This window comes from Hypanus sabinus, chromosome 22 (assembly GCF_030144855.1).
Source record: "Hypanus sabinus isolate sHypSab1 chromosome 22, sHypSab1.hap1, whole genome shotgun sequence".
NCBI classification, from domain to species: Eukaryota; Metazoa; Chordata; class Chondrichthyes; order Myliobatiformes; family Dasyatidae; genus Hypanus; species Hypanus sabinus.
The window spans coordinates 18,175,414-18,188,509 of NC_082727.1; the positions used below are offsets into that span (position 1 = coordinate 18,175,414).

At 44.8% G+C, this 13,096-nt stretch overlaps 1 protein-coding gene across 5 annotated transcripts in view; it reads left to right on the plus strand.

The window, feature by feature from the left end:
• r3hcc1l (R3H domain and coiled-coil containing 1-like) overlaps positions 1 to 13,096 on the plus strand; it is a 347,567-nt gene that overhangs the window by 306,488 nt on the left and 27,983 nt on the right. The window contains exon 7 of one of the 5 annotated variants that reach the window (XR_009507404.1): positions 9,162 to 9,238. The exons of 3 other annotated variants lie outside the window; for them this stretch is intronic. Coding sequence is in view for 1 of the 2 variants with exons in the window: in XM_059947167.1 (XP_059803150.1) it covers positions 9,162 to 9,166 (5 nt within the window). In the remaining variant the exon portion in view is untranslated. Of the gene's footprint in view, positions 1 to 9,161; positions 12,729 to 13,096 lie in introns of those variants that run through there. One more of the 5 variants, XM_059947167.1, reaches the window with a different exon arrangement.

Sequence of the window (13,096 nt, forward strand, 5' to 3'; positions counted from 1 at the left end):
CCACACCCAAGAACCACAAGTGTTGCCACACTTTTTGGCACCAACATAGCATGCCTACAATATTAGCTTGTATTTTATTTGGAGAAACAGCAGAGAACAGCCTCTTCTGGCCCAACAAACCAAATTACAGGACAATTTACAATGACCAATTAGCCTTCTAATTGGTCTTTGGACTGAGGAGGAAACCCATGCATTCATGGGGAGGGCATACAAACTCCTTAGAGAGGACACCTGAGTTGAACTACGAGCTTCGAGGGCCCAAGCTGTAATAGCATTGTACTCACCGCTACACTACCGTGGTGTCCTCAGAACAACGGTAACAAAAGAAACAACAACTGCAAAGCAAGCCCCTTCCCGAAACCAGCCGAAAGAAAAGTTTGGATAACTACATGGAGGGCTGTGATCCAGGTGTGGGTTGTTGGGACTAGATAGAATAACAATTTGGCATGGACTAGATGGACTGGAGAGCCTGTTTCCATTCTGTAGTGCTCTATGACTTCCACTCACACACACAGACAGGCCTCCAACCCCAGGACAGGCCACCTCCAAGACTGACCTTCAGCCCTTGGCCTCAAATCTACTGACTACATCATTGGGCATCTGATCTCCAGACATGGTGAACTCCAACTGGTTTCCCCCTAAACCCACCCACATCTTTTGTTCTTCTGTTACATCCTAACTCTTCGACTAAGCTCCAGGTCACCTATCCCAATCTTTCCATACTTTGCTCAGTGCTGACGTTTGCTTGCTAACACCCCTGTAACCAATTTCAACTGTTTTGCACTCCATAACATTGTCTCTGACATAAACACCCAGCCAAGAGACACCACACTCAGCTGCTGAAGAACAATGCAGTCTTCACCTCTCCCAGCAGACTGGAAATTACTCGTTACAAGTAATCTGCTCCCCTGCCCTCTCCCACCACTCCGTCCCATTTCTCTCTCCTCTTGATCTAGTTCTTCCCACACATGTCAAAACCTCCTTCACCCGCTCCTATAAATGGCACACTTCTGCAAGGAGCCCCTCACCCCACCCCTACTGTTCCCATCTGCCCTCCCCACCTCCTTCTCTTGATTCCATGCTCCATCTTCCTCTCCTATCAGGTCCCTCCATCTGCAGTTCTTTGTCATCTCCACCTATCACTTCCCAGACTCTTATCACTATCCCCCTTACAGGGATCCACCCATTGACATCAGATGCGCGACAACTCTGACAGGGTTGCCAATAGCATGAATGGCAGCGATGCTTCACTACCAGATGAATTCAATGCCGCCTATGCCGGCTTTGAAAAGGAGAATATAAGCACAGCTGTGAAGATCCCTGCTGCACAAAGACCCTGTGATCTCTGTCTCAGAGGCCGATGTCCGGCTGTCTTTAAAGAGAATGAACCCTTGCAAGGCGGAAGGTTCAGATGGAGTATCTGGTAAGGCTCTGAAAACCTGTGCCAATCAACTGACGGGAGTATTCAAGGACATTTTCAACCTCTCACTGCTATGGGCAGAAGTTTCAACCTCTCACTTGCTTCACATCACATCGACAGTGATGAAATGCTTTGAAAGGTTGGTCATGACTAGAATGAACTCCTGCCTCAGCAAGGAACTGGACCCATTGCAATTTGCCTATCACCACAATAGGTCAACGGCAGATGTAATCTCAATGGCTCTCCACTTGGCTTTAGACCACCTGGACAACACAAACATCTATGTCAGGATGCTGTTCATTGACTATAGCTCAGCATTTAACACCATCATTCCCACAATCCTGATTGAGAAATTGCAGAACCTGGGCCTCTGTACCTCCCTCTGCATTTGGATCCTCGATTTCCTAACTGGAAGACCACAATCTTGGTGATAACATCTCCTCTTCACTGATGATCAACACTGGTGTCCCTCAGGGGTGTGCGCTACTGTGTGTCCACTGCTCTACTGTGTGGCTAGGCATAGCTCAAATACAATCTACATATTTGTTGACAATACAACCATTGTTGGTCGAATCCCAGGTGGTGACAAGAGGGCGTACAGGAATGAGATATGCTAACTAGTGGAATGGTGCCACAGCAACAACCTGGCACTCAATGTCAGTAAGATGAAAAAGCTGATTTTAGACTTCAGGAAGGGTTAGACAAAGGGACACATACCAATCCTTACATAAGGTTCAGAAGTGGAGAGAGTGACCAGTTTCAAGTTCCTGGGTGTCAAGATCTCTGAGGATCAAACCTGGTCCCAACATATCAATGCAGTTATAAAGAAAGCAAGACAGCGGCTATACTTTATTAGGAGTTTGAAGAGATTTGGCATGTCAACTAATACACTCAAAAACTTCTATAGATGTACCGTGGAGAGTATTCTGACAGGCTGCATCACTGTCTGGTATGGGGGGGGGGGGGGTGCTACTGCACAGGACCAAAATAAACTGCAGAAGGTTGTAAATTTAGTTGGCTCCAACTTGGCTACTAGCCTTCAAAGTACCCAAAACATCTTCAAGGAGCGGTGTCTCAGAAATGCAGTGTCCATTATTGAGGACCTCCAGCATCCAGGGCATGCCCTATTCTCACTGTTGCCATTGGGTAGGAGGTACAGAAGCCTGAAGGCACACACTCAGTGATTCAGGAACAGCTTCTTCCCCTCTGCCATCTGATTCCTAAACAGACATTGAACCCTTGGACACTACCTCACTTTTTTAATATATAGTATATCTTTTTTTGCACAATTTTTAATCTATTCAATATACATAAACTGTAATTGATTTAGTTGTTTATTTCGTTGGGATTTTTTTCTTTTTCTCTTCTATATTATGTATTGCATTGTACTGCTGCTGCTAAGTTAACAAAATACACGTCACATGCCAGTGATAATAAACCTGATTCTGATTCTGAACCTCTATCACTGGTCTCTCCCTTCCTTCATCCACCCATCATCCCTCTGCACCTGGATACACCCATCACCTCCCTGCCTCTGTCACTATTCCCACTCTCCCCTCCTCCATCATCACCTCACCTGGATCCACCCAACACCTGCCAGCTCTTCCATGAACCTCTTTACCCTGACTATCTCCTCTCTATCATTCAGTCCAGAAGGGTGTCAACTGTCCATTGCCCTCCACAGGTGCTGCCCAACCTGCTAAGTTCCTCAAGCAGATTGTGAGTGTTTCTCCAGATTCCACCGTCTGCAGCCTCTTGCGTCTCCAGAATGTGACTGATGATCACAGGAGTTAACTTCACCGATTTAAAAATTAATATATTTCAATGGAAGAGATTTGCAGTGATGATAAAAGGGAAATGTTGTGAGCAGCTTGAACCGTGATAGTGTGCTTGGAAGCTTTTAACATAATGCATCAGGAAGGTCCAACGGTCAGGAGCGACTCTGAACATATTGAAACTCTCAGTAGTTGGCACAGTATTTTCTGGTCTGAAAATTTTCTTAATAAGTTATATCTGAGTTGGAATATTACTAAAATGGAGTAATATGTTTTAGAACGTCAGGAAAAAGTTCTTAGCAAATTCTCTGCAGGCCATCCATTGTACACATGAAATGCAAACAGTACTCCAAAGTGCGCTTCTTCGACAGCCACTGCAGACTGATTCTGGAAATTTCTATGCAACCCAGAGAGTATCTGGTCACATGCCACAATCCTTAATCGGGTGACAGCAATAAAGCAATTATTAATCCTGACGAACCATTATCCATTATTATGTGAGTATAAGGGTAAACCTCCAAATATGATTGGTCAAGTGTTGAAGGAAGTGGTCACTGGGTCTTTGACCTCTGCCATTGTGACAAGGGCATACACTCTTAGCTAGTATCTGACATTGTGATTGAGGAGTAATCCCATTAATCATATTCCTTCCTTGCATCCCAGTAATTAACTGACTCTTCCTATTTCTCTATTTTTGCTCTGCCCTCTCTGCCTCGCTGTCTGTCTCTCTCTCTCTCACCTCTCTCTCTACCTCTCCTTCCCACTCTCTCTCTCTACCTCTCCTTCCCACTCTCTCTCTCTCTCTCTCTCTCTCTCCCTCCCCCTCTATCTATCTCTCTCTCCCTCTCTACCCCTCTCCCCCTCACTCCCTCGCTTCCCCTCCCACTCTTCCACCCTCTCTCCCTCTCTCCCTGCCCTCTCCCCTCTCATACATCTTAAATTCCTGTCGATATTTTTGGAAATAGTTTATTATTATTGTATGTGCCAAGATACAGTGAGAAATTTGTCTTGCATACTGTTCATACAGATTAATCCATTAGAACAATGTATTGAGGTAGTACAAAGTAAAACAATAACAATAAAGAGTAATTAGCTACAGAGAAAGTGCCGTGCAGGTAGCCAACAAGGTTCAAGATCATAACGGGGTCGATTGTGAGGTCAATAGACAGTAGACAGTAGGTGCAGGAGTGGGCCATTCGGCCCTTGTAGCCAGCACTGCCATTTACTGTGATCATGGCTGATCATACACAATCAGTACCCCGTTCCTGCCCTCTCCCCATATCCCTTGACCCCGCTACCTATAAGAGCTCTATCTAACTCTCTCTTGAATGCATCCAGAGACTTAGCCTCCACTGCCTTCTGGGGCAGAGCGTTCCACATATCCACCACTGTCTGGGTGAAAAAGTTTTTCCAAATCTCTGTTCTAAATGGCCTACCCCTTATTCTTAAACTGTGTCCTCTAGTTCTGGACTCACCCATCAGCGGGAACATGCTTCCTGCCTCCAGTGTGTCCAATCACTTAATAATCTTATATGTTTCAATTAGATCCCCTCTCATCCTTCTAAATTCCAGTGTATACAAGCCCAGTCGCTCCAATCTTTCAACATATGACAGTCCCGCCATTCCGGGAATTAACATTGTGAACCTACGCTGCACTCCCTCAATAGCAAGAATGTCCTTCCTCAAATTTGGAGACCAAAACTGCACACAATACTCCAAATGGGGTCTCACCAGGGCCCTGTACAGCTGCAGAAGGATCTCTTTACTCCTATACTCAATTCCTCTTGTTATAAAAACCATTAGCTTTCTTCACTGCCTGCTGTACCTGCATGCTTGCTTTCATTGACTGATGTACAAGAACACCTAGATCTCGTTGTACTTCCCCTTTTCCTAACTTGATTCCATTTAGATAGAAATTCCAGTTCCTGTCCTGTGCCTTCCTGTTCTTGCCACCAAAGTAGATAACCTCACATTTATCCACATTAAACTGCATCTGCCATACATTTGCCCACTCACCCAACCTGTCCAAGTCACCCTGCATTCCCATAACATCCTCCTGACATTTCACACTGCCACCCAGCTTTGTGTCATCAGCAAATTTGCTAATGTTACTTTTAATCCCTTCATCTAAATCATTAATGTATATTGTAAACAGCTGCGGTCCCAGCACTGAACCTTGCGGTACCCCACTAGTCACAGCCTGCCATTCCGAAAGGAACCCATTAATCACTACTCTTTGTTTCCTGTCAGCCAGCCAACTTTCAATCCATGTCAGTACTCTGCCCCCAATACCATGTGCCCTAATTTTGCCCACTAATCTCCTATGCGGGACTTCATCAAAAGCTTTCTGGAAGTCCAGGTACATTACATCCACTGGCTCTCCCTTGTCCATTTTCATAGTTACATCCTCAAAAAACTCCAGAAGATTAGTCAAACATGATTTTCCCTTCATAAATCCATGCTGACCGGGACTGATCCTTCTACTGCATAAGTCAGAGGTCCATTTTATCACACAAGAGGTCCATTCAAGAGTCTGCTGTCCAGTATCGGGTCAAAACAGCCGACGAGCCCTTGAGATGTGGGAGGAAACTGCAGCTCCCATGGGGAAACCCACGTGGTCACAGGGAGAAATGGGCCAAAGTCAGGGAGAACGTGCGGCCTCCACCCCGTCACCGCCAGGAGTCAGGTTAGAACCTGGGTTGTTGGAGGCAGTGGCACTACCTGCTATCACCACCTGGCAGATGAAGTTGCCCCTAGTTTAAGGCAATAAAGCCCTTTCAGCACACATCTAGATTCCTGTGCTATACCCAACACCCATGCTGGCTGCTTTAGAACTGACAGCACTTGGACCAGCCCTGAATAGGAGAAATGTTTGAATTTTCACCTGAGTCAGAAGGGTGTGGGCTAAAATCCAGCACTACACGCTTCACAGAAATCCAGGCAGTGAACTCTTCCCTGTGCAGCAATAAAGGTTACACTGATCCCTTCTGTTTCCATTGCATCCCATAGGCCCACTTCAGTGAAGAGCAATGGAGCTCTCCCCAGCGACCTGCTCAATTCTTTCCTGTCAGTCAGTATCACTGGTCAATATCCCAGAGCTCTGTTGAGTACTAATTGCTGGCTACAGCTTAATTGACCATAAAAAGCTTTGCGATGGTCTGAAGCCACAAAAGGAACTATAGAAATACATAGCAACACACACAAGATGCTGGAGCATCTATAAAAACGGGTATGGGAGAGATTGTGGAGACATTAGTAATGATCTTTGAAGAATCACTGGATTCTGGAATGATTCCAGAGGAATGGGAAATTGCAAATGGCATTCCACTCTTTAAGAAGGGAGGGAAGCAGAATATAGGTAATTGTAGGCTGGTTAATTTGACTTCAATAGTTGGAAATAAGTTGAAGTCTATTATTAAGGATGATGTTTCAGAGTTTTTGGAGGCACATGATAAAATGGTCATGGTTTCCTTTAGGAGAAATCTTGCCTGACTAATCTGTTGGAATTCTTTGAGGAAATAGTGGGCAAGATAGACAAAGGGGAATCATTATTTATTTGGATTGTCTGAAGGCTTTGACAAGGTGTCACACATAAGGCTGCTTAACAACATAAGAGCCCATGGTTTTACAAGAAAGATACTAGCATGGATAGAGGATTGGCTGACTGGCATGAGGCAGTGGGTAGAAATGGAGCCTTTTCTAGTTGGCTGCTGGTGAGTAGTAGTGTTCCACAGGGGTCAGTGGTGGGACCATGCTGTATGTGAATTGTTTTGATGAAGGAATTGATGGCTTTGTGGACAACACGGAGATAGGTTAAGGGACAGGTAGCGTTCAGGAAGCAGGGAGTCTGCAGCAAGACTTAGATTGGGAGAATGGGCAAAGAAGTGACAGGTGAATGTAGTGTAGCTAAGTGCATGGTCATGTACTTTGGTGGAAGGTATAAAGGCGTGGACTATTTTCTAAATGGGGAGAAAGTTCAAAAATCAGAGGTGCAAAGTGCCTTGGGAGTCCTCGTGCAGGATTCCCTAAAGGTTAACTTGCAGATTGAGCCGGTGATAGGGAAGACAAACATTCATTTTTAAGGAGCTAATATTCAAAAGCAGGGATGTAATGCTGAGGCTTTATAAGGCATTGCTCAGACGGCTCTTGGAGAATTGTGAGCAGTTTTGGGCCCCTAACCTAAGAAACGATAGGCTGACATTGGAGAGGGTCCAGAGGAGGTTCACGGGATTGGCACCATGAATGAAAGGGTTAACGCATGAGGGCAGTTTTTGAGGGCCCTGCTGTCCCAACCTGGAATATCAAATGATAAAGTGCAGGCCTTTTCACCTACTGAGAGTAATCACAGTTATTTACATTACAGCAGTTTATCTACAGTACCTCCATGAGCCAACACCAAGTCAGCGTTAGCTCAATTACGTGACGCTATTGTTAAACAACTGGCTGATCGTCCTTTGGTACTTTCAGTATAGCTGGCTATTTTAATCTGCTAGCCTTAAAACCTTAATCCCTAAATTCCATCGGCATGTCAATTGCCCTACAAGGGGTAATAACACACTGGACCAGATGTGCACCAATATCACAGGTGCATATAGGGCCTTTCCATGTTCTCATCTGGGATTGTCTAATGCCAGCACGTAGATCAGTGGGAAGGAAGGAGGAACCTACCTCCAGGACAGTGATGCTGTGGCCTGAGGGAGCCATCTCCAGCCTTCAAGATGGTTCAGGAGTACTGACTGGAGTACGTTTGCCCGCCAGGCTCTGCACAACTCAGGCATTCAGGAGTGCACATCCACAGTTAAACGCTACATCAAATTGGTGCAGGTAATGCCTTCACCAGCAAAAACATCCACATATTCCCGAACCAGAATCCATGGATAAATCAAAATCAGGTTTAAGAACACCGTCGTGAAATTGGTTGTCTTTGTGGCAGCAGTACTTTGCAATGCATAGTAACAGAAAAAAACCTGTGAATTATAATAAATATATACAACGGTTAAATTAACTAAGTAGTGCAAAATTAGAAATAAACAAGTAGTAAGGTGGTTTTCATGGATTCAATGTCCATTCAGAAATCAGATGGCAGAGGGGAAGAAGCTGTTTCTGAATCACTGAGTGTGTGCCTTCAGGCTCCTGTACCTCCTCCCTGATTATAGCAATGAGAAGAGGGAACGTCCTGGGTGAAGGGGTTCTTTGATGATGGACGCTGCCTCTTTGAGCCATCTCTCCTTGAAGATGTCCTGGATACTACGAAGGCCAGTGCTCACGATCGAGCTGAGTGAGCTTACAACTTAATTCGATCCTGTGCAGTAGCCTCCCCCCATACCAGACGGTGATGCAGCCAGTCAGAATGCTCTCCACGGTACGTCTGTAGAAGTTTATGAGTGTCTTTGGTGACATGCCAAATCTCCTCAGCCTCTTAATGAAATATAGCTGCTGCCTTGCCTGCTTTTTGTAGCTGCATTGATGAGTTGGGCCCAGGTTAGATCCTCAGAGATATTGACACCCAGAGCTTGAAGTTGCTCACTCTTTCCACTTCGAGACACAGCAGTGAGGTACAGAACCTGCCCAAAGCTTATGACAACACACACAAAATGCTGGAGGAACTCAACAGGCCAGGCAGCATCTATGGAGTCGACGTTTCAGGCCGAGACCCTTCAGCAGGACTGGAGAAAAAAAGATGAGGAGTAGGTTTAAAAGGTGGGGGGAGGGGAGAGGTGGTAGGTGAAACTGGGAGGGGGAGGGATGGAGTAAAGAGCTGGGAAGTTGATTGGTGAAAGAGACACAGGGCTGGAGAAGTGGGGGGGGGGGGTCTGATAGAGGACAGAAGGCCATGGAAGGAAGAAAAGAGGGGAGGAGCACCAGGGGAGGCAATGGGCAGGCAAGGAGATGAGGTGAAAGAATGGTGAAGGACAGGGGTGGAGGCATTACTGGATCTGAACAACTTCTTTGTTCACTTTGATAAGGATGATAAGGAACCAGTGATGAGGACCTTAACATCAGACGGAGGAACTACACCAACACTGAACGTACATGAGGTGAGGTGAGTACTCTGTAATGTCAATATACGCAGAGCAGTGGGGCCAGACAGTGTACCCAGATGGGTCCTCAGGGTCTGCGCATTGGGACCAGACGACATACCCGGATGGGTCTTCAGGGACTGTGCATTGGGACTGTTACGAATGTGCCACAACTCTGAGGGGCCGAAGGGTACAAAGTCGCCCCCTCCTTTTTGAGAATCGCAAGATCGCTATTAATTCGGGTCTGGGACCCAGGAAATGAGAGAGAATCCACAAGGTTTGGAATGTGTCCTGGCCTCAGCGAAACAAAGCCACTGATAACGGCTATTGTCTCTTGGAGACGGAATTGTGTATTGAGTACTGTACTATTCATTGAAGCCCCTCAGGGGATGACCAGAATGGGCTGGTTGAGGGATTGCATCATCCCAACCTGATTGACATCTGAGACCCCGTGAGTAAGGATAAAAGAGGGTCTGGGGAACAACCCCTTTAGACGCACCAGGAGAAACGCTGGAAATCCAGTGACAGCGTTTTATAGCAATAGCCAGTGGGGCCCGTGTGCGTCCTCCCTTGCCTCGGTTGGTGGGCTTACCACGGAACAATGGCTTAGCTAAAGGAGAGGCCACAAGTGAACGGCCACACCAACGAGATTCCGACGGATTGAAACCATAAAAGGAATCGGCAAGTTTTTCTCCAAATCTCTCTCTCTCTCCAACCAATGCAACCCAGCGGTCCCCAAAGGCTGCAGCCTACATGAACTGAGTGACTTTTATATTTCCATCAGACAATACATTATCCCCTAGACAACGATAGAGCTTATTTCTTATTGATTATTATTATACCCGCACTTTTAGATTTAGTATTGACGACGTATTTTATCTGTATATTTGCATTGATATTATTATTGTGTATTTTTACCAATAAATACTGTTAAAAATAGTACCATCAGACTTCAACGGACCTCTCTATCTTTGCTGGTAAGTGACCCAGTTACGGGGTTCGTAACAAAGTGGGGGCCTCATCTCAAGATTTGATACCAAATTGGAGGGCCAGTGAATCGGGCTTTTAAGTCCAAACTTGGATCTGGTTGCGCGGGTAACCAGGCGGGAAACCAGCAAAGATGGACGTTGACGAATTTATAGAAAACCCGACTCTGGAGGCACTAGAGGCTGCCACAAAGTCGGACTTGATAAATATTGCAAAAGGACTAAACTTCGCAGAGGTGAGGTTGTCAATGAAAAAGCGGGAGGTGCGAAGGACAATAACTCAGTATTGTGAAGAATGTGTTTTCGGCTGAGGTATTGGAAAATATCCCTAAAAAGGCACCAGCCAGTGGGACGGCTCAGTTAGAGTTGGAGAAATTAAGGTTGGAACATGAAATTAAGTTAAAGCAGCTGGAAGCAGCTGAAAAAGAAAAAGAAAGAGCCGAAAAGGAAAAAAGAGCAGGAAAGAGCTGAGAAACAAAGGGAGCATGAAATTCAGTTAAAACAGCTGGAAGCAGCTGAAAAGGAAAAGGAAGGGGCCGAGAAAGAGAAGGAGAGAGCCGAGAAGGAGCAGGAGTATGAGGAGAAAGAGAAACAGAGGCAACATGACTTGGACATGGAGAAGTTAAGGCAAGAGCAAAGAGCTCAAGGGTCAGACCGAGAGGAGCGGTTTAATGTTAGTCGGGAGTTTAGGTTAGTACCTCCGTTCGAGGAGACGGATGTTGATAGTTATTTCTTGCATTTTGAAAAGATGGCAGTGAGTCAGAAGTGGCCCAAAGAGCAGTGGGTGGTGTTATTACAAAGTGTGTTCAAAGGGAAGGCACAATGGGCGTATGCGGCGTTGTCCATGGAGGGGGAGGAGTCTGAGAATTATGAGAAAGTAAAGGCGGCCATTCTTCAGACCTATGAATTGGTACCTGAGGCCTATAGACAAAAGTTCAGAAATTTAAAGAAAGGGTTGAATCAGATGTATGGAGAGTTTGCCTATGAGAAGGGTGTGCTCTTGGATCGTTGGTGTGCAGCAGAAATAGTCGAAGAAGATTTTTGGCGTCTCAGGGAGTTAATTCTGATTGAGGAATTTAAAGTTTGTGTTTCGAATGATATCCAGATGTACTTGAATGCCGAATAAGTCCATCTCCGAATTTGCTAGGTTCGCAGATGAATATGCCCTAACCCACAAGACGAAGTTTTCCTCAAATAAAAGTTACCAAAGAGACCGTGGGAATGGTAGAGAAAGCCCGCCGGCTGAGGCAGAGATCCAGCCGGGAGCTAGCGGTAAAATTAAGGAGGAGGAAAGGCAAGATGGCAGGAGAGGTCCTGGCTTGACATGTTTTAATTGTGGAAAGGTGGGTCATATTGCATCTAAGTGCCTTGCTCTGAGGAAGGAGACAGGAAAGTGGAAAGCAGCAGTCCCTACAGGATGTGTTGTGGTAATCAGTAAATCGATGAGAAAGCCCCAGGTTCCTACTTTTCCAAATTTTGTGTCTTCAGGCATTTTGGAGAATTTGTTTGAACTAAACCCTTTTCAGAAAGGGCTTATATCAAAACTTTATAATATAATTATGAAGATACGTTCAGAGCCCCTTTATAAGACAAAAATGATTGGGAAAGAGAGCTTACCCTTATTATTCCTATTGAGAATTGGGATAAAATTCTTCAATTAGTTAATACATCATCTATATGTGCCAAACATTCACTAATACAGTTTAAGGTTGTGCACAGGGCTCATACGTCCAAGGATAAATTGGCTCATTTTTATTCCTATATAAATCCTATTTGTGACAGATGTCATTCTGAGATAGCGTCTTTAACTCATATGTTCTGGTCGTGTCCGCTTTTGAAAAAATATTGGAAAGATATTTTTGATATTATCTCTGTGGTATTGAACATTGACTTACAACCTCATCCTACTACTGCAGCCTTTGGTTTACCAATGACGGACTCACTTTATTTATCTTCTTCTGCTTGTCAAATGATTGCATTTCTTACACTAATGGCTAGAAGATCTATTTTGTTAAATTGGAAGGAAATTAATCCTCCTACTGTATTTAATTGGTTTTCTCAAACTATGTTATGTTTAAAATTAGAAAAAATTAGAAGTGGTGTATTTGACCACTTTTTTTTGTATTTGACACTTCTACTAAATTTGAAAAGATATGGAGACCATTTATTCAATATTTTCATATAATGTAATATGACCCTGTTCCAAGCCTATTTGATTTTCCAGTTTTCATTTCATATATGTCGAGAGGATCGGAGTTGACAACACTGATGATTTTGTATTTTTGTGAGATATTATAAACACTGAATTCATATTACACTATATTCATTGAAGCCCCTCAGGGGACGACCAGAGTGGTCTGGTTGAGGGATTGCATCATCCCAACCTGATTGACATCTGAGACCCTGTGAGTCAGGATAAAAGAGGGTCTGGGGAACAGCCCCTTCAGACGCACCAGGAGAAACGCTAGAAATCCCGTGACTCTCTCTCTCTCTCTCTCTCTCTCTCTCTCTCTCTCTCCCTCTCCCTCCCTCCCTCCCTCCCTCTCTCTCTCTCTCTCTCTCCTCTCTCTCTCTCTCTCTCTCTCTCTCTCTCTCTCTCTCTCTCTCTCTCCCTCTCCCTCCCTCCCTCCCTCTCTCTGTCTCTCTCTCTCTCTCCAACCATTGCAACCCAGCGGTCCCCAAAGGCTGCAGCCTACATGAACTGAGTGACTTTTATATTTCCATCGGACAATACATTATCCCCTAGACAACGATAGAGCTTATTTCTTATTGATTATTATTATACCCACACTTTTAGATTTAGTATTGATGATGTATTTTATCTGTATATTTGCATTGATATTATTTTTGTGTATTTTTACCAATAAATACTGTCGAAAATAGTATCATCAGACT